Source organism: Copadichromis virginalis, linkage group LG7 (genome assembly GCF_057382275.1).
Source record: "Copadichromis virginalis isolate Kocher_CV1m ecotype Utaka linkage group LG7, C_Virginalis_male_GT1.1, whole genome shotgun sequence".
Taxonomy (NCBI): domain Eukaryota; kingdom Metazoa; phylum Chordata; class Actinopteri; order Cichliformes; family Cichlidae; genus Copadichromis; species Copadichromis virginalis.
In genome coordinates, this window is record NC_140624.1 from 47,028,655 (window position 1) to 47,052,775 (window position 24,121).

At 39.8% G+C, this 24,121-nt stretch overlaps 2 protein-coding genes across 3 annotated transcripts; one reads left to right on the top strand and one right to left on the bottom strand.

Moving 5' to 3' along the window:
* Positions 1-93: 93 nt before the first annotated feature.
* wbp1 (WW domain binding protein 1) lies at positions 94-9,489 on the bottom strand. The gene is made up of 4 exons (XM_085463778.1): positions 9,265-9,489; positions 8,076-8,178; positions 6,817-6,984; positions 94-5,845 (listed from the first exon to the last, which is right to left on the bottom strand). The coding sequence occupies exons 1-4, from the start codon at positions 9,325-9,327 to the stop codon at positions 5,325-5,327; spliced, it is 855 nt and encodes a 284-aa protein (XP_085319904.1). The 5' UTR covers positions 9,328-9,489; the 3' UTR covers positions 94-5,324.
* Positions 9,490-9,602: 113 nt separating this feature from the next.
* Positions 9,603-14,492, top strand: LOC146705904 (ADP-ribosylation factor-like protein 3). Of its 2 annotated transcripts, none has more exons than XM_085463780.1 (6): positions 9,603-10,974; positions 12,099-12,242; positions 12,354-12,470; positions 12,552-12,602; positions 12,816-13,001; positions 14,197-14,492. In XM_085463780.1, the coding sequence occupies exons 1-6, from the start codon at positions 10,972-10,974 to the stop codon at positions 14,245-14,247; spliced, it is 552 nt and encodes a 183-aa protein (XP_085319906.1). In that variant the 5' UTR covers positions 9,603-10,971; the 3' UTR covers positions 14,248-14,492. The 2 variants fall into 2 exon arrangements, with proteins under 2 accessions (XP_085319906.1, XP_085319905.1); XM_085463779.1 differs by lacking the exon at positions 14,197-14,492 and adding an exon at positions 13,387-13,729.
* The last annotated feature ends 9,629 nt before the right edge of the window (positions 14,493-24,121 follow it).

Sequence of the window (24,121 nt, forward strand, 5' to 3'; positions counted from 1 at the left end):
CAAGAGGGGACGGGGAACCTTTTGTAGCCTTTCAGGTTTGTTTGATCCCGAGGAAAAAGGGATTCTGCAAAAAGGACAAACTCAAAGTCGATCAGCAGTGCGCCAATGTTTGTTTTATTAAAAAAATAAAATACAAATGATGACCCAAAGAGTACACAGCAGACTTCTTACAAAACCAAAGCATTTTTTGTCTGTCAGTCAGTGCTTATTGTTTTTCTATGTTACTTATTTTGGCTTTTTTTTCTTTTCTTTTTAAGTTATTAGGAAAACAATGTAGAAAGAGTCAAGTTGCTTTTTTTTTTTAAATAGATGCCTTCCCTCTCAAAAGTGGATGATTCCCATTTTGGCAAAAAAAACAAAAAAACAAAACAAAACAGAAAAGACAAATGACACAGCTCAAAGACATGTGCCTCTCATCTGTTTGGTATAATCTATGTTTGAGAAAAAAAAATAGTACAGTTCACAGGTTTGATGGACACAATCACACTGAAATGTTTTCAGTACAGTGTTGAGGGCTCAGCAAAGTATTACTAATAATGGCTGGTCTGATCCACGCTGACTGTGTTCCATGTTGAGGTCTTTCATGTGTATGATATAGATAAAAAACTGTGGTTCTGTATTAACTGGGGATTAAAGGCAATGTTTACATATTTAGCCTGTAATTTCATGAAGATGGAGAATAAAAAGTTGAGGAACAGAAAAGTGTCAAACAGACTAAATAATAATAATAATAATATAATCAACTCTTTCAGCATACTCAACTAAACGTGTTTTATCCATAAGTTTGTAGCAGAAATGTTAGTGGTTGAAGGAAGCAGAGAGAAAAAGCCAAAACAATAAGAGGGGAAATGGTGTATATATTCATATATATATATATATATATATATTTAAAAACTAGAATGGCATTTTAACTCAAGCCCCTCAATAGACACTCCCCACATCACTGTAGTAGCATTACAAGTATTTTTCTTTCTTTTTAAACAGTTTTTCTTAAACAAATAGATAAAACACAGACCAACCGAAGTAGATTACAGTATAGTGCAGTGCCACAAGTACTGAGAGTTATATTGCTTGTACTGGTGCCCACAAACAAAACGACAGAGAGACTGTAAAACAGGAGCGGAGGGGTCGCAGCATATAACAGTAAGTTCATGTTTTTGCATAGCCTAGATCAGTATGTTTCACAGAGATACGTGATGCAGACAAGAAATATCAAGACAGTAATAAAAGCGAAACAGTTGCTTTGGCTTTATGAGACTCGTGGGTGAAAAATGTGTCGATTTCAAACTACAGCGCTGCTCGCTAGAGGTAACCCTGAGAGTACGAAACAGTGATGAGCCGTGAAGCGCGAGGATGGTGAAGGCTTTGGTACGTTTACTCTGTCGATAAGCTGAGGAGCAGTGCAGCTGAGAATAAAACGAGCAGCTACAGTGTTGGCTACACTTTCTGTTATCGAGACGCAGCCTGGTGGAGGTTGGTAGAGTTGCAGCCCATAAACGGCCGACGGAGCAAAACATGCCACTGCTTTGGGGGGGCGGAGGAGTGTGTGTGGGGAGGGTGGGGATCGGTCGGTTACGCTGCATCACGGATCTCTGTTGAGGTCGACAAAACAAGAAGGCAAAGTTAAAGCCTATAAAACAAACATATGTGGTCGTATACAATCAGCTATTAGATAAATACGAGCTCCACCGCAACATCACGAGACAGCCAAGTCCAAACGGTGATCACGCGACTCGCTTCTGACCGCTTTCAGGTAGCGGATCTCGGCATCTGTGGCTTTTAAAGAACAACGCAGAACAGATGAATTGCTCGATGAAATGGGTGGACTTGACCAATATAGCCCTTACTCTCAGTAAACATGTGAAAACCAGGGAGGCATAGCAGTTGTTTGGCAATGGGGGAAAACCATGAACCTCCAGTTCACTCCTGCACAGAAGAAACCCCTATTCCCTTATTCATTCCCCACCCCCCACCACCCACCTGCCCTGCTCTGTTATTACCCTAAATATGTATACAAATAAGAAAAGAGCCACCTTAGCAACAAACAAAAAAACTCTTCTGGAGTCAGTTTTTGTCCTTCATATGGAAAACAAGCCATAGAAAACAAGAACGAGGACATTTTCTACTCTTCTCATGCTTTCAACTAAGTATATTTCACTAAATAAACCAACAGCCACCTCAAAGAGAGGAGAAAAAAAAGCTAAAACAGACTGAGCACAAACTACATGGTCTGAACATACTCCGTCAGTGCCACAGCTAACTACACACAGATTTTAAAGTCACTACAACCGCCCCTCCAGTAACAACGCTGTACAGAACAGTTCAAATCTTGTGGCTTTTTAATGTTTACCCACCACATCCTTTTCTAAGACACAAGCACACTTTTCTCAGAAATGTATATTCTAGCTACAGCAACCATGCTTCAAAAACAAATGTTACCACAGGAAAAAAAACCCTGACTACTTTAATAAGGCAGTATCACATCTGCTTCCGCACAAAGAGGTTATAATTTATATTTTACTGTGCAGCTCCTTAATCATCACATTTGCTCTGTATAAATGCACCAAGGCAGCTCGAGGTGTGTTGGCAAACAAAATGTCTATTATCATTTATGCTAATGGGTGTGCAGCCATGCTCACAGTGTGACTGCTCCTCTGATAAGGTCGCTGTCGTGTTAGTATGGCTTCATGTTAAAGCACCGGCTCGACCGCACAGCACACGGACTGCGAACCTCTAACTAATCTTGTATAACGCCATCGCAGCAAGTTTAAAGACGCCCGTTTAAATGAATATGAAATTTCAGGCAGCTGTGCATTCACATATTTTCATTCTGCTCTCAAACGCCTGACGCAGTGGCCCACTTGTTTTCGTTTTTTTTAGCATGCACAGCCACAACCAGAACATGCTGCTGCTAGCTGGGGGGAAATAACAAAACTGATTCATGAGCCACAGAGCTGCCTAAAATTACATATTTGTGCACAGAACTCAAGTGTTGTGTTCTGCTAACAGGGCCAACAAAGTTCAGTTCAAATGTGTCCTTGTCAGAGTTCATTCAGCACTGAAAATAAAGAAGCCGCATAAATATAACCAGCAAGCTTGAAATGCTAGCCTTTGTTCCCCGCTTTGCCAGATGGAAATGTCTTCTAACTCTATGGTATTTAAAGGAAAAATCAAAACACATGTGAAGATTGTGAAGCAACATCAGACAGACAGAGTGCATGTGAACTATTGTTACCCTTGGTGAAATCATCTAGAACAGAGAGTACTGCACCGCGATGTTAACTGGTGATAAAGGCCAAATGGAAGCAGGACTTGGTGAGTGCATGTGTGAAGCAGACTGACTGACCTGAGTCTCTACACTGTGTCTGTTTGGACACGTGCTATCAGAACAGACAAAAAGTTATTCACTGTTGTTCCAAAATAAACTCTCAATGAAATATTTACTAACTTATCAGTTACTGCTCATCTTGCAAAGACAAGAATTTCTAAATCTGACTACAACCGGTTTGACTGGCTATGTTCTAAACACAAACTGCACGGTGTGCGGCGCAAGCAGCATGTAGTCAGTCACAATAGAGTTGGCTGTTGTACCAACACCGAATTGACTGCAGAGGACAGCCTGCATCCATCTCAACCTGCTAATGCACCGGGCTCTCTGCTGCCAATGGAAAATACCACTGCAAATCCCCTCACACTGCCAAGAGTTACAGGGGCCAGATAGAGAGCCAAGACAGCCTGAGCTAACAAGCTATCAGCACGACATGGCTCACACGGTCGAAACAACACAAAAATATTAGATCCAGACAGTTAATGTTAAACCTCAGTCCCTTTCTTTCCCCCAACATCGGGGCTCAAACCTGTGCAGTCATTATTACTGCAACAAAATAATAAGCAAAGCAAGTAGCACAAGTACTAGAAAATTCTAAAACGCTACTTTCGGCCATCCCCTTATTCACAAGGGGGTCGCCACAGACGGGTAGCTCCGCATGTTTGATTTAGCTGATGATTTCTTTCTGACAGAAACCCAAAACAGATCCACATCTCCTCCCAGGATACAAATGAGCTCATATATAAACACATAAACCATGCCTCATGCAAAACACCAGTGCTTTTAATAGTAACCTCACCTCAGTCTTTTCAACCAGGCAACACAGCACTTTGAAAGATATACACACAGACACACATCTCAATGTTTCCCTACTGCACTGAAACACCCAAGCACTACAACCGCTACTACGACGCACTCCAGCAGCCCCTGTTTGGAGCTTTGTTGCAATTAAAAGTGACACCTGTGGCATTTACTGAAGCACAGCTGGCTACGAAATGAAAACCGCATTCTTTTATATGAACATCCAAACTACGTACTGAGCACGGCAATACAGAGCCACCGCAAGGCTTTTTTATTAAGTAATAAGTTTGGTGGCATCACTACTATGGATTTAATGCAATCTACAACCAGAGTGAGATTACATGTACACAATCCATAAACCGCTGAAATGCTGAGTATCCCAAATGTCATGGTGACTGTTGGTGACATGGCCGAGGAAACTGCACAAAGGGTGAGGAGAAAGTCGTCTAAAAAGGGGGTTCGTGTGCCATTCAGCATCCTAAGAATGAGCTAAACTCTTTGCTCTTCCACCAGTGAGAGTCCCAAAGTCTTCACACCAGATGCTGGTTATCATGACCTCAGACGTGACATCACTACGCAGCTGTGCCCTGGATTTCACAGCAGAGGCCGCAGTCTTGCACGCACAGAGCTTTGGGGAAAATGAAAAATAATCTGTTGTTGATTTCATCCAGTCTCATCCTACAGTTTCGAAATGTTTGCTGCTGCTTCCTCTGCTTAGTTGTAGCTGGGGGGGCAGATACGAGAGGAATGCAGCTGACTGCGTTGATACGCTCCTGAATAATTGCCTCCACCAGAGATGAAATGTCAGACAGGAAGGATGGTTGGAGATGTTTTGACCAAGGCCTGAAATATGACAGCAGGGCTAAAGGACAGTCACAATGACGTCAATTCTGGTTCACAATCAACTGCTGTCTTCTAACCACCCAATAACTTTCTCATGGTTAGTACTAAATAAAAAACACCTAATGGGGCTACAACATATAATTGCTTGCTCCCCAATTAGAAAAGCAAAGAAAAAAAATTGTCCACACATTACAATAATTTTTCCTAATCTGGAGCTATTACGGATTATTTATCATTATCTTCATCACCTAGATGTCATGTCTAAGTTAGTTAGTTTAGAGAATTAAAACACAAGACGGTCTCCCTGTGGTTGTGGAAGCTGCACCAGTTGGCTGGTTGGTTACGCTGTGGATCACACCACGTGGTCTCCATTGCTGGTGCTAGTCTGGCTAGGCAGCTCTGAGGCGTGCTCCTTCTGTCTTAAGGTTTGCTGTTGGGGGGCGGAGCAGCAGTCCCTCCCGGCGACCTTACACATACGCTGCTCCTCTTCGCTTTCCTCCTCAAGCCCTGAGCCTTCGTCTACGTCAAGCTGGCAAACGCACACCTCAATCCCTGAGTCGCCGGTTACGTGCCGACGCCGAGTCACAAGCTCCTCGTCCTCCTCTGCCGCCTCTACATTCTCCTCTGCCGCACACTGTACTTGGATTGGGAGCGACACCGCCTCCTGGTCTGATGACGAACCGGAGGCCTGAGAGTCCACCCTCGGCTCAGCCTCGGCGAGGGGTTGTGGCACAGAAGAAGCGTCCGGCTGGTTCACTTGTGGAACGACTACAGGGATACACTCAGGAGGGTTTTCAGAGTAAGGAGGAGGAGGTGTCGGAGGGTGGCCAACTACCTCTTCATAGTCAGGAAGCTTGCAGTCATTCCAAAATCCTGAAAGTGAGCAGATACAGAAGCTTCAGCTTTGAACCATCATTATAATCAACTAACTTCAACTTTAATCTGCTAACTGGTAATCATAAACTTGTCAGGAAACACTCGCTACAAAACCAAATCTATCAAACTGTTGATTAGACAGGAAAAAAGTTCACTCTCAGTCACTTTTGGGTCTAAACTAACAACCCTGAAAGCACACACTGGGATTCACACTCTGACTCCTTTTTAAGGCTTTCAACTTATATAAATGTGGATCCCACGAATCTATGAATTTACACAGAAATAGTTTCTTATTGTGCCGACACTTATCTGAAGTGAAAAGCAACTACACTACATGTTGCCAGGGTCCCTGTGCAAGTGAGTCACTGTCTAAGTATGCACACAGTTAGAGTTGTGTTCACATTCTTGATATAAAGTCAAGCATGTTTGGAGTGGGCTTCTGGTAAGTGTACACCTTATCCAGCTCCTATTTGTGATATCAGCGGACATATCATGTTCAAGCTGAGGTCCAGTGATCGCTGACATTAGAGCGGCATCTCTGCTGTGGCTCGGCCAGCTTCAGACCATAACTATGTAATACACGCTTTGTATAACAAGATTACCATGATCACCTTCTCCAATTCTAAGATCATGACTTTGAGAAAAAGGCAGCTGCTTAATCTGTTAGGAGGAGGGGAGAACATGGAGTATTGTGTTTTAGGGATAAAGATTCCAAGATGTGCTGCTGCCCCATGGACATATTAGTGGACCTCTGTGGTAGAGAGCAGAGTTCAATGTACCACCTATGAATACAGAGCTTTGAGCAGTGCCCAGAGAAGCTGCAAATATGAAGCCTGTCAGATTTTCATGACTCTGAGAATAGCTAAATATCAGCTCAAGGATGAATTAGAGGTTCACAAACAACATCAGGTTGCAAAACCATAGAAACCTAGACGACTATGTTCAGCATGAGGAGGAAAACTACTCACTTAAATTGAGAGGTGGAGGTGAAATAAAGGAGCTGGAGGCTCCTTGGTAGGCCATGAGGCTGATCTCACGCTGGCGCTGCTCTTGCTGAAGACGCATTTTAACCCTCCGGTGTCGATAGGCACAACAGCAGCTCAGCATGATGATTAAGGTCCATACCAACCAGAACCCTGTGAGAAGGGACAAACTCAAAAGTCACTTCTCCAATGAGGGGATGTGGAGCACATAAGCCTTTTGGAGTTTTTTTAAAAGTTTTTTTTTGTTTATTTTCCTGCAGTGTAGGACTTCAGAGGTGAAGGAAATAATTTTGCAAGAGCTTCAAATACATGGTGGAAGATTCATCACTGCTGATGGTGGTGTCTAAGAAGAAAAAACAGAGTTGACAAGAGTCTCTTTTCTGAGTTTAACCAGTTAGCGCTGAGCTTTGCCTAAATATTTTTAGGGAGCTACCCTAAAATGAGTACTTATGGTATAACTCTTTTTCACTAGTCAACTCAACTCTATTCAGTCTTTAGGGTTTTCCACTAGGTGGTAGTAACTGGTATGAGGCTCTTTTTTAGCCAGGGTTCTGAGCAATCTGAATCGATCCAAAAATGTGATGTCAACAGACTGCATGTCAGACTGCATGTCAGCTGGATAGTAAATGGCATGACTTGATGAATCAAAACCGCCATTTTTGAAACCCAGCAAAATTGCTGGGTTTCAAATGGCTACTCATAAACCAACACCGTGGTCCCAGAGTCTGAAAACTCAATCATAATGGAAAACGAACGAAACCGAGTTGCGTTGTATCGTGCTGAGTAGGTACTAGCTATTTGTCTTCCTCAGTGGACCCAAAAGAGACCTTTCAGGTGAGGTTCCTGCTAGAAGAACAGGCACTAAAGCTGCAGTATGACAAAAGTCACAGCCTGATTCTAAACATCTCCACATTTACGATATAAAGCACACCTAAAACATCCACAACAATTAAACATTGTCTTTCTGCACTTAAAATAAATCAGGACTTTTTTTTTTTTCAGTCACAGGTTTATTTCACTTTTACTTCTCAGTTCACGTAGGTTCATTTCAACACTACATGAAAACTAAAACATTTAACAGCGAAAGTAAAGCCAACTCCAAAAGTTAAGCAGAGTCTGAAGAATTATACATACATATATTTATCTATCTATCTATTTATCTATCTATATATCACACATGGTGCTATGTATCTGAATTAAATGATGAAATGAATGAATAATCAGAAAATAGTAATTATACTTACACCACAGTTCATAGTAGTAAGTGCAGCATTCTGTTTCACCACAGCAGTACCCCATCTCACAGCGGTACTGCTCATTGTTTACCCCAAAACAGAACTCCTTCCCCTTAAATACACAAAGGTAAACAAAGCAAAGGCTTCAGTCAACAATCAATTGCACAAGTTAACAAGAAAATGTACAGCAAACTCTTGAGCAAATGCCCTGTTTCTAGGATTTCTGTTTAACCTGACTCACTCACATTTCTGTGCCAGTTTTCTGTCCTTCGTGTAACCTATATTTAGACATTTGAAAGTACACGCCACTTAAATGCACCCCCTTTATTCTGAATGCCATTGTAAGAGCAGCAGATATAGTGGTAATAGTACAGTAATAACAATATACGTTATGTACTTATCATTTTCCTTTACGTTACAAAGTGTAACCAATTCAAAGCATTTAAGATAAGAAATAAGGAAAAGCTGAGGCTATAAAGACAACAACTGTTTATCATGAAGAAATAAGATTATGATAAGAGAAACCTTTACAAAAGCAATACAGCAAAATAATACAGATAACACCAGAAATGTAAAATAAACTCGGGGGTGGGCTGGTTGGTTTGTGACAGTAAGACGTCTGGCTATGTCTAATTTCGCTTTCATTTTCATGGTAAACTGTAATAAAATAATGGCATTGGGCTATCAAAAACTAGGCCGAAAAGCATTTCTTAACAAATATATTCACAGCAAATTGCTTAAAAGCTTTAAAAAGTTCAAATCGTTTCAGTTTGTTTGGTCAACATTTAAAATAGCGACTCTGTAAGGGAAGCCAGGCACAAACTGCGGCTGGCTGGCTGCCCCGTCTGTGCTGCTAAAATCAACAACTATGAATAAATACGTCCATTTGCCGGGTATCAGTTAGCAGCGGCTAATGTTAATCTCTACAACCTCGACCCAAACTGAGAAACAGACAAAATTAAATATTTCTCTCAAGCTCCCCCAGCTTCACCAACCCTCAAAACAATTTACTGTCGAAATTTTATCGAAAAACTTTTACTAACTGACGTCATCCCCAGCAATACAGTCGCGAGCCGTGCCCAGTTTCCTTTGTGGAGGAGACAAAAAGGTTCGACAGAAAGCGGCCTTCACCCAGCCCACGAGCAGCGGCCTCGCCTTGAAGCATCCGCCGACCCCGCGAGCTCGAGCGGAGGCTTACCTGCACAAGATAGGTCCCGGTGCAAAGAAGACCAACAATGGATCCCAGTGCTTTCTGTGCCATCTTTCTGGGTTGTCGGCCGTTGTCACGACGGGAATCATATAGCAGTCCGTCGAAGTGACGACTTGTTGCGGTGACAGCAGTCGGCTGTAGCTAGTAACGGTTCAACCTCTCGGACATGTTTTTGTTGTTCTCAATCTGAGGTACCGCGCTGGTACTGAGGCGAAAAGGTGCGCAGCCTTGGACACCAGGGGGCGCTGTGTGTGCGGAACAGAGCCCGTCGCGGTGCAAGAGAAAGCATATGACTTCACAGAATGCGGGTTCAAATTCACTGCGGAAAATGACTTCTTTCAAACAAACAGTAAAGTTTTGTTGATCAAATTTTATATATGTATGAGTAATCTCCAGCCAGAAGATAAGACCCCTCCAAGCAGCGATAATCAGCGCTACTCATTCATTATTTATAAGCACTGGGATTTGAAACTTTTTTTTTTCAATCAACATTTTGAGGTCAAAAAAGTTTAACGCAAAGCTTAACAAAAGAAATACCATGAATAAGCACCTATTCATTTCATAAAAGACAACCTTCATACTTACCATGAAAGTAAACTTGTTAAGGACTTTGACTTAAAAACAAGTTTCCAAAATGAACATTTAATTTAAATAATTAATAGATTTAATTCAGCACTTTAAATCTTCCTACAAAAATAAGATATAGATGCTGATATTCTATAGTTAATTATTTGTACCTGCTTTTTTTTCCTTCTTCTTCTTTGTATTTATGGTGAACTGGTTTTGTGCTGCTGGAACGAAATTATGGTCCCTCCCCAAGGGATGAATAAAGTTATATTCTATTCTGCTCTTTTTGTGACATTTGCCCAAAGACCTGATACCATTTATTTTGGTCTTATTTTGTAGCACTGACTTTAGTGAAAAAGACTATAGAGCATTTTACCATATTAGGCTGATGAGATAAAATGGAAGTTCTCAAATTATTCAGTTTAATTTTATTTACATAATGCCAAATCACAACAACAGTCACCTCAAGGTGTTTTATACTGTAAGGTCAGAAGCCTACAATAATAGAGAAAAATCCCAACAGTCATACAACACCTTATGAGCACTTGGCGACAGTGGGAAGGAAAAACTCCCTTTTACCAGGAAGAAACCTCCAGCAGGCATCTAGGGCAGCCATCTGCTGCAACCAGTTGAGGGTAAGAGAAGGGATACAGGACAAAAGACATATAATAACTAATGATTGAATGTAGAATGGTGCATAAACTCATAGTGCGAAAAAAAAAGGTGAGTGAAGATTTATTTAATTTGTATGCTATTTTTTTGTATTCTAATCTTTGAAGTCTGTGGTTCACAATTATTGCTAATAATAATAATAACGATAAAATAATGTAAAATTTTATGAAAGTTAACTCAAAATCAGGTTTGAAGTGATTAACCAGAAAAAAAGCAAATTAACTATTTATGTTCTTTTTATTTTCTACTTTTATTTTTTAACCTCGCGCCACAGGAGCCCTCTTGCCCAGCGTTCCAGAAGACTGAGCGATCACGTCGTTTACGCTGACGTCACCGTTTCCGTAGCAACAGAGCCTGACAGTCGTTCTGCCAGGAGGCCAACAAGCACGTGTGGTCAGAGAAGATGTTAATCCACTCACACACTGAGCGAGGGCCACAAAACCACCCGAGAAAAACATGGTGAGTTATAATGATTCACGGCCGCAGCGGGTTTTGTTTGCGTTGGGCAAAAGGACTTTATTTTGATTTGTTTTATATTTAAAACAAAATTACTGAAATTACTCTTGGCACCTGGTAAACATTGCTGACAATGGTCTAAATACAGTTAAATGATGTGCCACCTTTAGCCAAATACCGAGGGCAGTGTATGTGATACTGGTCATTAAACTGGCCGTTTTATCCCTGAAACTTAATACGCGTTTCACTTCCAGTCGTTGATATAACTCAAACGTTTTGTTTGCCAGTGGCAGGATTAAACTATATTTATTTATTATATCTGTTTATTTAAATTTAGACTTGGACTTTCTTTTTCAACCCAGTTTATTTTTACCTATATATAACTATCACCTTAAGGTACTTATTGTAAGGCAAAGAGTTTAAACCAGGTATGGAGACTATGTTGAAAGGTAAACAGAAACACTTTTATAATTTTATAAAAACTAAATTTATATATGGAGTACTTTTCAAAATTGGAGCTAAAACAGACTTTATAGGGGGAGTAAAGCTGACGTAAAAGAGATGGAGAGGGAAATTTATGATAACACAAAAATAAAATGCACAAATTACAAAAAAAGTAGTGGCTCTGAAGATGGATTTTAAAAGTGCTATGTGTATTATTTTGTCTTTTCAGAGCAGATTTTGTATGGTGAGGGGTCACTGTTGCCTTAAAAGTAAATAGCATGAGCCAAAGCCTTTCCTTATTTCCCTCCTCTGGACAGAAGCCGCTCAGTAACTTACTAACCTCGGCTGGCTAAAGAGGTCTTTAGGGCTGGTACATTTATAGGTCACTGCAGCTAAATCCTCACACTCTAGATGATTCTAGCTGTTGGGTGAGAGTGTAACATGCTGTGTGTACTGTGTCATGTTCCTGTGACAGACTCTGCCAACAGGGTGGTGTACTGTAACTGGTGCGAGCTGAAAATGATTTGGTCCAGCAGCTTATTCAGGCTTTATTTGATAAAACTTAGGCCATGACTCTGGAAAAGCAAGAAAATGCTTGCAGGTTCCTCAGTGTTATGACATCTCGTAAGCTGCTGTTCCTTTAAGACTAATCAGCTCTAATATGTGCTTTGATCCTCCTGCAGGGCCTTTTGTCCATCCTTCGGCGGCTGAAGCAGGCTCCAGAGCAGGAAGTACGCTTGCTGCTGTTAGGGTTGGATAATGCCGGCAAGACCACTGTGCTAAAACAGCTGGCAGCCGAAGACATCAGCCACATCACCCCCACACAAGTACACACATCCACACTCTCTCACATGCACAGAAATGTAGAGTCCTGTCATTTTTAGAGCCTTTGAATTCTCCTGCTGCAGATATTAAGCATCTGCGATACCTTTCTTAAGGGCTTTAACATCAAGAGCGTGCAGTCCGCAGGCTTCAAGCTGAATGTTTGGGACATTGGAGGTCAGCGCAAAATCCGACCATACTGGAGGAATTATTTTGAGAACACAGATGTGCTGGTACATACGTAGTCTTCATAATATCATTTTTTTTCTGTGTTCTGATCAGTTTGTTAATATCTACGACTGTATTGCGTGCAGATCTATGTGATTGACAGCTCAGACAGGAAACGGTTTGAAGAAACAAGTCTGGTGAGCTCCATAAATACTTTTACATTTTAGGGAGGCACAGTAGTCATCTTCTGATAAGGTTGAAGGTTAGAAGGCATTCAGGAGCTGTTGGAATTAGAAGCTGATCAGGGATGATCGGCAGTATGATGTTGTGTTGCTTCTCAACACGTCTCAGTGGTTTTTCTGTTGGCAAATACCATTAGAACAAGTGTATGTGTCTGCACCGTGTTACAGGAGCTAGCTGAGTTGCTGGAGGAGGAAACGCTCGCCACGGTGCCGTTGCTAATCTTCGCCAACAAGCAGGACCTGATGACAGCTGCTCCAGCGTCAGAGCTGGCAGAAAGTCTCCGTCTGCACACAATACGGGATCGCATGTGGCAGGTGCAGGCCTGCTCGGCGCTCACTGCAGAGGGAATTCAGGTAAACATAGAAACGGACACAGTCTGCAAACGCAACATTGCGCACACAGCAAGGGTTGGGATAGTTGCCTGCAGCCGCTTTCGGAAGTCAGGGAATGCTGGGATTTATTTTACCTGTCCTGGTCTTAAAAAACGGGCTAGAGGGACTGAAGTTTGTTTAAGTAAATCACGTTACGATGAAATAGAATCATTTAACCGCGTTATGGTAGATTTCTAAACACAACCTATAATACCTTTAGATAGCAAAAATAAATCAGTACAGTTCAATGGAGTAAAATGACACAAAGGAAGCACAATAAAATAGAAATATGCAGAATAATTAATGAATACAAATCTAAATATAACACAAACTTGGATATATGTTCTTTTTTGTGGCAATGGAGCAGAGACAGATGTTTAAGGAGGTGTTCCACTGCAGAGGGTGGTCTCAATTATCCATGATGGCCTCATATCCTCCTCCCCAACATAGCCACAGTCATTTAGAAGACCTCGGCATCAGCTAATGAAGGAATCCAAAGTGTGCTGAATTCAAACAGGGACAAGAGGAAAAAGAAGCAGATTACTTAAGATCCATTATTCCTTTAATTACCATCATAAAACACATGCTTGTATAAGAAGATTTCCCAATCTGGGTGGATCAGTTATGTCATCTTTCTAAAGACTAAAGAAGCTCAGCTGCTTTGTGTTATCATGTGCATTAAAACAGTTTGCTACTGCCAGTCTACACGTTTCACATCACTGCTTTGCCTCAATTTCATGGGTGGGATGGTGATGTGTGGAGCGTGGAGTTTGCATGCTCTCCCTGTGCATGTTCCTTACACCTAGCACACACATGCTAGGCTAAGTATTTTTTCCAAATTGCCCATCTGCATTGAGTAAAGTCGATTGAGTGCTTGAAGTGTACAGGATGAAGTGCTGTGTGACTGCGTGCTTAAAAATATGACTTGTATTCTTATCAATTTTAGTGGCGGTAAGTAATCAGTAGCACAAAAGTCCTTGTAAGAAATGATGTTAAATGCATAAATAATAAATCACAATGGTTGTCTGGAAAATATGATCAAACAGCAAAAAAATCACACAGTACTTCTGGAGATATATTTTGAATGCTATTTTTAGGTCCACTTCATTTTTACTTCTCTAATTTTCCGCAATTAAAAAAATATATAATTCTGTTTATTTATTTATGTTTTTTTCAGGATGGGATGACCTGGGTTTGCAGAAATATAAAGTTTCGGAAGAAGCCATGAAAAATGGCATCTTACACCTGGAATATCCAGTGTTTCATGTTCAGGACAGGAGACAACATCATGTGGTAATTCTTAAAGACACTTGTGTCTTTTTTTCCTTATGTGGCATCAAAATAATTAGTCACTATCAGCACAGTTGTCCAACAGCCCTGTATTACATATCTTAAAATGTACATACTGTAAATAGGCTGTTTTATTTAAACTGTACACACTTTTTTTAAAATAATTAAACCATGTTAACTCAGTGTTTTGTAGACAATGTGTTTTTTTTTTTAAATAAGCATTTGGTGTTGTGCAGTGGATTCATGAAAAATGGAGGTTTTGTAAGGCTGTAAGTCTATTCAGTCGAAGCTAGAGGGCGATATGGTGCTAGTCTTGTGTATCAGAGCCTTATGCCAAATTATTACATCTCTTACTTTCTGTCAATGACAAAGCCAGGGGGAGGGCCTTGATGCTGGTGGTGCAGTGTGTGTGTGTTTGGGCAGGTGGGGGATATATAATAAGCTGTAAGGATAAAGTTTTTCATTCATCCTGTCACATTCTAACACAACTCAAGCCACAGGCAAGAATAAACAGCCAAAACGTAACTGAACTGGCCTGTTACTCAGGCACTGGCCGCACAAAAATTAAACCTCCGCCCTGTGACACATCAGGCGCACACACAGTTAATCAAATTAATTATGAAGCCATTAAAAAGTATGCCAGTGATGCGACTACAAAGTCTTTAAAGGCTCAGTAATCAAGACATAGAGTCAGCCTGTTTGCACACAGCTGTCTGAATATTTTAATCGGCCCAAAAGCCAAATTTGCGCAGCATATAACACAGTCATGTACCCTTCTACAGCAACGGTAGCTGTATGAAAGGTATAGATAGGTATAGATATAATGCTCCAAATGTGACTTGGTGCTCAAAGGTTTAGGCGATAAAAGCTCATGATGGGCACTGAGGAGATGTTGTTCAAAATGTCTGTGATGGCATTCATCAGGGACCTGTGTGTGAGTCTCTTCTGCGTCATGGTAACCATGTTTTTAACTGCAGCCTGGAAAATGATTACTCAGATGAGGCCAAGAGGGATAATTCCAGGAGTTTTCAGGGGGATGAAACTCCTGTTAGGCTCTTTTTGTCAGCTGCTAGTTAAAAAAATATATCTTTGTACATTTTTATGATAGCTGATAGCTCACTTTGAAATGCACCAGTTTTAATCTATTAGTGACTTCTGTTTAATGTCATTTGACCATGATGCTAGGTGTTGTTTTTATTATTGTTACCTTTGTTTTACCAGGAAGTCCCACTGAGATCACAATCTCTTTTAAAAGAGAAACCTGGCAAAGACAGCACTCATACAAACTCAGAACAAAAGTCAACAAAATTCTCCTTTACTGGAGCTTATTATGCTTTTAAAGTAATCAATATTTAAAGAAAGAAAGTCATTTTTCTGTGCTTTACTCATTTATTACAATTTCATAATTCAGATATTTGTCAAAGTAAACCAATGACAGCAGGAATAGTGTGTGAAGTGTTTTGACAACTTTATTTTTTTTGCATTAAGGTGGGGGTGCTATGACGTCTGCCTTTTGGAGGTGGTGGGTGGGGCTTCTGCTTCCCACGGCCTTGACCAGTGATGTTGCATCCTTTGCCATGTTTGATTTGTCACTTACATAATTTTTTTTCTTCATGCAATGTTCTACAATTTCAAAGTGTGCTTTAAATGTCTTGTTTTGTCACAGCGCTGCTGCGCTCAGGTACAGAAGCTCTACATCATGAGCAAAATGGCCATAAAACACGCACACCTGTGTCTGCACACAGGAAACAGACCTCAACACATCTCTCTTGCATATGCAATAAACCATACAGAAACACCTTGGCCATTCAATTACTCAACTTCTCACCTTGTTCACCATGATTTACCACAAGGCAATTGCATTTTCTGTCTATTTTTCTTTTTTGTCTTCTGCAGCACATTTGCCACAAACCCCACTAATCTGAACTGGATGAGTGCTGCACTGTGGTCCTATAGGGCATTTACATACAAACCTTTTCTAGGACTAATAGCTCTCTCCAATACAATTTGCATTTATATAGCCCCCTTCATACCCAACATGATTTGGCACCTTTGCCCATGATAAAAATAAACCTCCTCCTTTGGCCTTGAGTTACTGCCCTGCTGCCGGTTGTGTGTGTGTGTGCACTTGTGTGTCCCTCAACATATACAGGGTTGGCTGATTTTAATATGCCAAAGCTGCTTGGTCGTCAGATGGAGACTGAAACAAGTGCAAAGCCTTTAAAATGGACCTCATAATGATTTGGTCTCGTTCCCTGTGTGTGTTTTCTGCTATACAGTATGCATGAATTTTGTCGATATAGCAGTGTGGGGCACTAGAACACACTAGAAGACACGAGGTAAATATTAAACCACAACAGATCTTGCTGGATAAACTACAACAGAACACACACAGTACTGACCCCACCCTCATTTATTTATCTTTTGCTTCCAAGAAGCCAGACTTGTCATTTTTTTAAAAGTGGTATTTAGCAATAGTTCTCCAGGCTTTCTGAAGGTCCTTCAAATGTTTTCTTTGGATGTTGGCTGCATTTTCATTCATCTTCAATCTAATCCTTGTTCTTGTTCATGTTGATGTTTTGACTGTTGAACCAATTGAAACTGACCTGTGGACCATTCAAACATAAAAAGTTACCTAACTAAGGAGAAGAACCAGCACTCTGTCTACAAATAACAGACATTTTAGCAAAGAACCAATTTTAAATTGTGTCTTTAGGCACTTCCCTATCACAAAAGCACTTTTCACCCTCAACCTACCAAAACGACAAAGATAAAACTGTTTATCAGAAATAAAACTGTATTTTTACACCAACAAAGTGACTCCCAAAGAGCTGGTAGCTGAAAACTTGGAAGCTGGACAAGTGGAGGACAGAAGAAAAAGTGGCATGCCTGAAAAAACTACTACTGATGGATCGTATGTGAAAGTCATCTCTTTAATTAATAGGAAAATATCCAACTGATCCATCTACTGTTCACTCCGCTTCTCAGAAAAAATGCTGTTGTGATCCTGTATGAAAAAGTGAGAAGAGAGGCACAATAGTGAGTCGCTACAGAAATCTGTAAAGCAAGTGGAGGCTACGTCATGGTTTGAGCCTACGTTTCAGCTAATTTTGCTGGAGATCTTGTCGAATTAATGGAATTACAACCACAAGAAAGTACCATCAGATTTTCATCCACCATGCCACACCATCTGGAAAGCATCAGACGGTGGCTTAATTTTTTTTACCATGACAGTGATCCCAAATACACTGCCAGTGCCACAGAAGTGGATAGAAAAACATACAGTGGATCATTATCAGTCATGGACTGGCCTCGTCAGAGCCCGGACTACAACATTATTGGAGCAGTCTGGGATCGTGTTGACAGAGAACAGAACAAATGCATTGATTAGCATTTAAAGAAATTATGAGAAAGCTTGCTTAAGAGAGGTCAGTGTGTGTTGAAGATGAAAGATGTTATGATAAAATATTGATTTTTTTTCCAGATTTCCCTTAAATACTATATTTTCTTGATGTGTTTACAGGTTTCAATAAATTGCTTCACATATTTCTCATTTCCCACTAAAATATAAAGAAACAAGAGGGGGGGGGGGTCAATACTTTATTTTCAGTTAAAAGTTGCTTTCAGTTTCCTGAAATAAATCTATCAACACTAAAAACAAAATGGAAAAACAAGTTGAAAGTCTAACATGTTAGATGATAAAAGACCTCCTTTCTCTCTGCACTGTTTAATCATTAACAGTTTTACCAAGTGATAGTTGTTCACCCTGTAAAACATATACCCAATTATACATATAAGGAATCGGACAAATCTTTCCTGATTTATCTACAAGTTGTCTCAAAATCAGATGGCAAAGGTTGTGGAGTAGCTTTAAATCCCCAAAATTAATAAAACAGAATTTAGCGAATAGGTAATTGGATTGGAGTAACCACTCTTCGTTACCTCTGGCTCTATCATCAGTGAGGTGAGAGGCAGTCAGGCCTGCAAAAGGCCATAAATCACAGGACTTTCCCAGCTTTTCAAGCCGGCACTCCAAGCCTCCCACACAGGGGAAATGAAGGGCAGAGGGTCTAACTGACTCACAGGGCCTGTGAAACCAGGACAGAGCTTCTGTGACTTAATTAAACTGTTGTGTATCTGGCAACTCATGCCCTTTTTTTTAATTCAAAGATATTGAATCCATACAAGAGAGTGACATTTAGAATGGGACGTCCTCTGAACTTATTTAAACCATTCATATTTATATTTTATCTCCATCCTTTGAGTTCTCCAACGGCACTACACTGCTATAATAGTGAAAACTTGCAGTGGTTCAGTCAGTCAATAGCCATACATTAGAAATACCACAAAGGGCAGCTTTTTCAGAAATTAGTGAGCCAATCATAAACTTTTCTGCATCCTCTGGACTTGCTGTGGCACTAAAACACAGGTAATCTATGCACTGGTTGGGTACCATATATACACGAAGTGGTCCCAAAAAAGTGAATCTTTTTGCATACATAGCGTTAAGACTTCGCTTTTACTTTGTGATCCTTTTAGGCCTTTGAACAGAGTGAGATGTAGTTGTATAACAATCAGTAAAATGTAGTAAAAGGCAAGAAAAAAGCAATTCTAGAAATAATGAGTCCGTAATAAAGAGGTGAACATCTAGTTTTATTTCCTCACATATCTGGCTTTGAGCTTTGCACCATTACAGAAAAATACAAACAAATGAACTGCCATACAACTAATAAATTGCCAAACAGCGAGGTTCATCAGGGAGTTGGTGTCCTATTCTCAACCATTCTTTATTATCTATATATATATTGATAATATATCATAATGTGTTAACTCCTTAAATAATATTCTGTAAGAAAACCTCCTGCGACATGTGTTCCTGTTCAACTCAATAAAACAGGGATAAACTCATGTAGACTGGTCACTCAGGCGAGTCTTTACTCTGATAGCAACACTCCATACTTTTCTAGGATTTAATTTTAAACCAAATTGGTGCCTCTCGTAGTCTTTTTTTCTTTTCCTCTTCAAATAAAACTCCCATGCAAGCAGCTATAACCACTATGAATCTGGCACATCCCTCTAGTAGCAATTACTGTGTTGGGAATAGTTTGTTTGGCCAGCGCGGCGTCCATCCTGCCTCATTCCCAGGCCAATCCTTTATGATTAAGCAGATAAGTGGTGGTACTGGATGATAAAGCAAACAACAAATGCCCACATTCCTCTCATAGCTCCTTTGATGTGTGTGTGCCTCTGCAGGGCTCCTACCTCTCCGAGTCCCCTTTGCTATAATCAAACTGCAGAGTCATAAACAGCGAGGGATGAGGTCTATAAAAATCGTGAGTCTCTATCAGCCAGGGGGACAGAAGTTCACACCTCAGAGTGGGTCAGTTTCAAAGCTTGAGAGGGGGGTCAGCTCAGGGGTTAGCCTGGGAGGGGGTCCAGGGCTCTGTTTGATGCACCTGAGACAGAAAGCAGAGGGGTAGAGATTGTGTCAGGATGAACTAAGAAGTTGTGTAGTAATGCAGTGGGTGCTATCAGAAACTTTTGTTGGGCTCCTGGTCGAGATCATGCTTCTGGGCCCCGGTGCTTTTATGAAGATGAGGCATTTCCTCGGGGGGGATAAAAGCATTTTTTTATTATTATTTTTTTACGGCAGTAAAGTCACAACAAACCTCAACAAAGTGACTTTAAGAAGGTGACACTGTATGATTCCAGGAGCTTAAAGAGCTTTTCACAGTTTAAGGAATAATTAGATAAACAGATCTTTACTTGTTTTAATTCACTTTCACAGGAAATCACTAAAACCGTAAACCAGTCTAGTCCAATAGATAATAACATGGGTAAACTGCAGAGCGTGAATCAATAACCCGCTGACCGGTCTCGTTCTCGTCAGTAGTTTGAGGTCAAAGGTTATACTCTTGACCCCTCACTGACCCTTGCACTGGGAGGAAATAACACTTTCCCTCGTCTTCCCCTGATTAACTGATTGCCCTTATCATTTAACGGATCTGGTCCAATTTTCTCTCCGTGTCGTTGCCCTCCCTCCTCCCCTTGCACGCTGTCTTGTCCCTCCCTGGCGTTCATAATTTGCCTTTTTATCACCTCCTGCTGAAAGGGAGACCCGGCTCCATCCGTCATTACAGCACACGCTGACAGCTCCTCACACATGCCTGGATTTTTACATTTGACTCAATCCAGGGGCTTACTTTACTGTAACCGATTCAATATTTCTCAAATGAGCCGGCCGATCTGTATACACGCCACAGTGGATGGGATGATCTATGGCATCGCCTTAATAGATTTCCCAGGCCTCATAGCCAGGCTAGTTTAGGGGAAAAAGCCATAATCTGTGCAATAAAAACATGATTATTCATGTGAATTGCTTGATAATTTATGTTACTCGCGTGTTCCCAGACATTAAACTAAAATGTGTGTGTGTGTTTGTGTGCACACACTCATAATTGTCACTGTCTCTAATTTCTTATCCACTAACTAGTTTCATGAAGTGATTAAAACTTTTGAAGTGTATGTTATGAAATTTGCTATGAAATTTCAGCTTATTTTATTTGGATAGCCCAATATCACACTAAGGACTATACATATAGAGTTCAAAGGCACAGGCACAAAAGCATATCAGGAACTGAAGTTCCAGCAACCCATCAGACATATATAAATACACATGCACCCCTAAACACACATTCATATAGTAATAATGCAATCACAACAAAAAGAAATATAAATCTTAGAAGTAAGTTATGCATATGGTCTTATCTGCCAGATTACTTAATGTGGCTGAACTCAGATAGTATGGCTGTATTATTATAATTATTAAGCCTAAGCTCTCGTTTAATGTCAGATTAAAAAGGTATGTCGCTACCAAGTTCTTGAAATTATCTGTAAAGTTTGCCTCCTTAATTTTTCAAGGAATGTTGTTCCAGAGATGTTGTTTCCACAAACTAGGAAAGTGGCATCCAAATTTTTTGATCGCTAACAATTTCACAGTGGAGGATCTAAGATAACAAGTTGGGACATAGAGTCACAGACATTCAGAGATATTAGAAGGTTCAAGACCATTAAGGATTTTATATGCAGTATAAATAAGAGTATTTTTTAAAATCGGTTCTGTATGAGACTGGAGGCGAGTATAGCTCTGCTAAAACTGGACTAATGTGTTCTCTGTTATAGCATAGCTGTGCATCATCTGTGTTAATCTGGTAACAAATTTCATGCTGGCTGATAAGATTGCCAAGTGTCAGAATGTTTAAGGACAAACGTAAGAGACCCAGATAGCTTCCCTGGGAGACTCCACAGGAAAAATTATGAGTGCTTGATACCTGATCTCCACAGCTAGTGAAACATTTCCTATCTATGATATACGATCTAAACCATTCAGGAACTTTAGAATTCAACAACTATCAGAAAAGCCAACCCACTGCTTGAGAGGGAGATTAGAGAGTTTATGATCAATTGTGTCAAAAGCTGAATAAAGTTGAATAAAGTAAGGACTGCAACCTTATTAGCATTGAAAGCTGGTCCTAAAAAAGGTTTGACATTAGCCTGTATTCTGTATTTAAGTGTCCAGGCTTGGCTTCTTTAAAAGAGATTTAACTATGTTTGTTTAAAAGGAGAGGGGAAAGTAACCTTGTGCAATCAAATGAAGGGGTAAGCATCATGAAACAAATATGTTTTTGAGGACTAAGAAATAAGTTAAACAGTGGAAAAGTCCTTTCTAAATGTACGCTTTTGTCATTCTTTCACATACATATATATTTTAAAAAATTTGTTAGTGGTATTCACATAATCATCAAGTTAGGCTAACAGTGAGCTAACTGCTATTATTTGGTCAGCAAGCCTAAAGGGTTTTTGGCTAACTTTGACATAAAATTATGATATTTTAGGTATTTTCTATTCAAATTCAAGTAAGTTTTCATTTTTGGCATTTATAAACAGTAAAAGTTACATCTGGCATTTAACTGGTACTGACTAAATACAAAGATGCAGCTAATTTCATTATAGACTAATATCTTTCTTTGCTTACATGAAATAACTTGACTTAGTTATAAATCATGTGCATTTTACTACTTGTTATTATGTTATAGCTAATTGTTGATGAACAGTTTACTCATTGCTTTTGAATGACTTTGGAAGGCCAGCGATCCAGTAACAGCAAAGGAAACAAATATGTTATTCCACAAGCAGGAGGAAGCAGTGCCCTTAACTAGTCTGCTGGGTTTGAGCATGTAAAAGCTACTTCAAGTAGTTGGCTACCTTGTCAAGTGTCATAGCAAAAGACATGTTGACAGTCATTGTAGGATCATCAGAGAGACAGAGTAACTGGATTCTGAATATGTGGAAGAGGAACAATTTATTTTTTGAGGACCAGTAAGGTAAATTATAAAACTAGCAATAAGTTGTGTTTTTTTCTCACAGCAGATGACATTTTTTATTAAAGTTAGCTTGCTAGCGCTAATGGCTGTTACAGGGATAATATCATACTGGCTGATATTTGGCGGTAACGACGAGCTATCTTTACTGCTCTCTCTTCAAGTTTTTACTGCTCCCTAAAGTGAAAAGTCAACAAATTTGAAATGTAGCTTTGCTGAAGTTTACACTATGAATGCAGTTTGGCCCTCCTGGTGTCTGCAGCAGAGAAATAATTGCAAATAAAGGCAGTAGTCACAGTGATAGCTGCTGAGGTAGCTCTAAATGAAATTTGGTTATTGTAGTAACTTTGGCTGATTAATTGAAGGACGTATTTGACTTTAAGATTTGAAGCTTGAATTAAAATAGAATTCTATAGGTAAATTTTCATGGCTGGTAAGTCACTTCCTTGTTATTATATTCAACTTGCACAGAACAATTCAGCTTAAATGCTCTTGTCAAATATGTAAAGGCATAAAAAGATGTAGTCACATCTTTTGTTTTTGATTTTGTTTTTATTTCTATGTTGATATATTGACCCAAGTATTGTACAGTATTTAAGAATTAAAATTCCCATGTGTACAAGGAGGAACTAACCCATGTAAAGATTGTGTTATCATAAATCTGTGGGTTATTGACTAACTGTTTCCTGTTCTTACATACGTCATGGAGTTTAAACCTCAATTTGAGGTATTATTCTTTTATCTGTAAGACGATGTCATACTCCACCTAAACACCTTAATAAACTTTATACAAATAAATTGTTAAACCTAAATAGATCCAAGAACAGAGGTATGTTGAATTGCTGGCATTTATTATTAAAGGACAACAGGCCCTGAAAAACAAAATGGAAAATAAATAAATAAATTCATTTTGGTGCTCACGTCTGTGGAGCTAAGAAGAGACAGATGTAGTTCAATAATATTTCACTGAATTGAGGACAACACCTTATCTTAAATAAATATAACAAAAGCTTCCCAGCAAGTGTTAAACCAAATCATCCTCCTTCTTCTCTCTATCTTACATAAAAGCCCTCTGACTAACATAACAAGATATATAAAAGCAGGAGAGTAAAGGTTAACAAAATATTTGCATTTTTAAGTCATATAAACTCACTTTGACCACAGTTTGCAGTTAGTGGATTATTAACATTCCTTAGTCTTGTACTTGATTTGTGGTTTGTTGTTTTATAAACCAGATGTGACAGCAGTGTGCATCCATTTACTGCGAGGCCTCCCTGGTGATGATCCATCCTACTAATATCTACAACACTGGTACGTTTTTATTAAACGAGGGCACAGAGCTGTGTCGAAATTTGCTTTACGTTTAAGGACATCAACAAACCATTAGATGGTGAAATTAATGCAGATTATTTATTATATACACAAAAATTT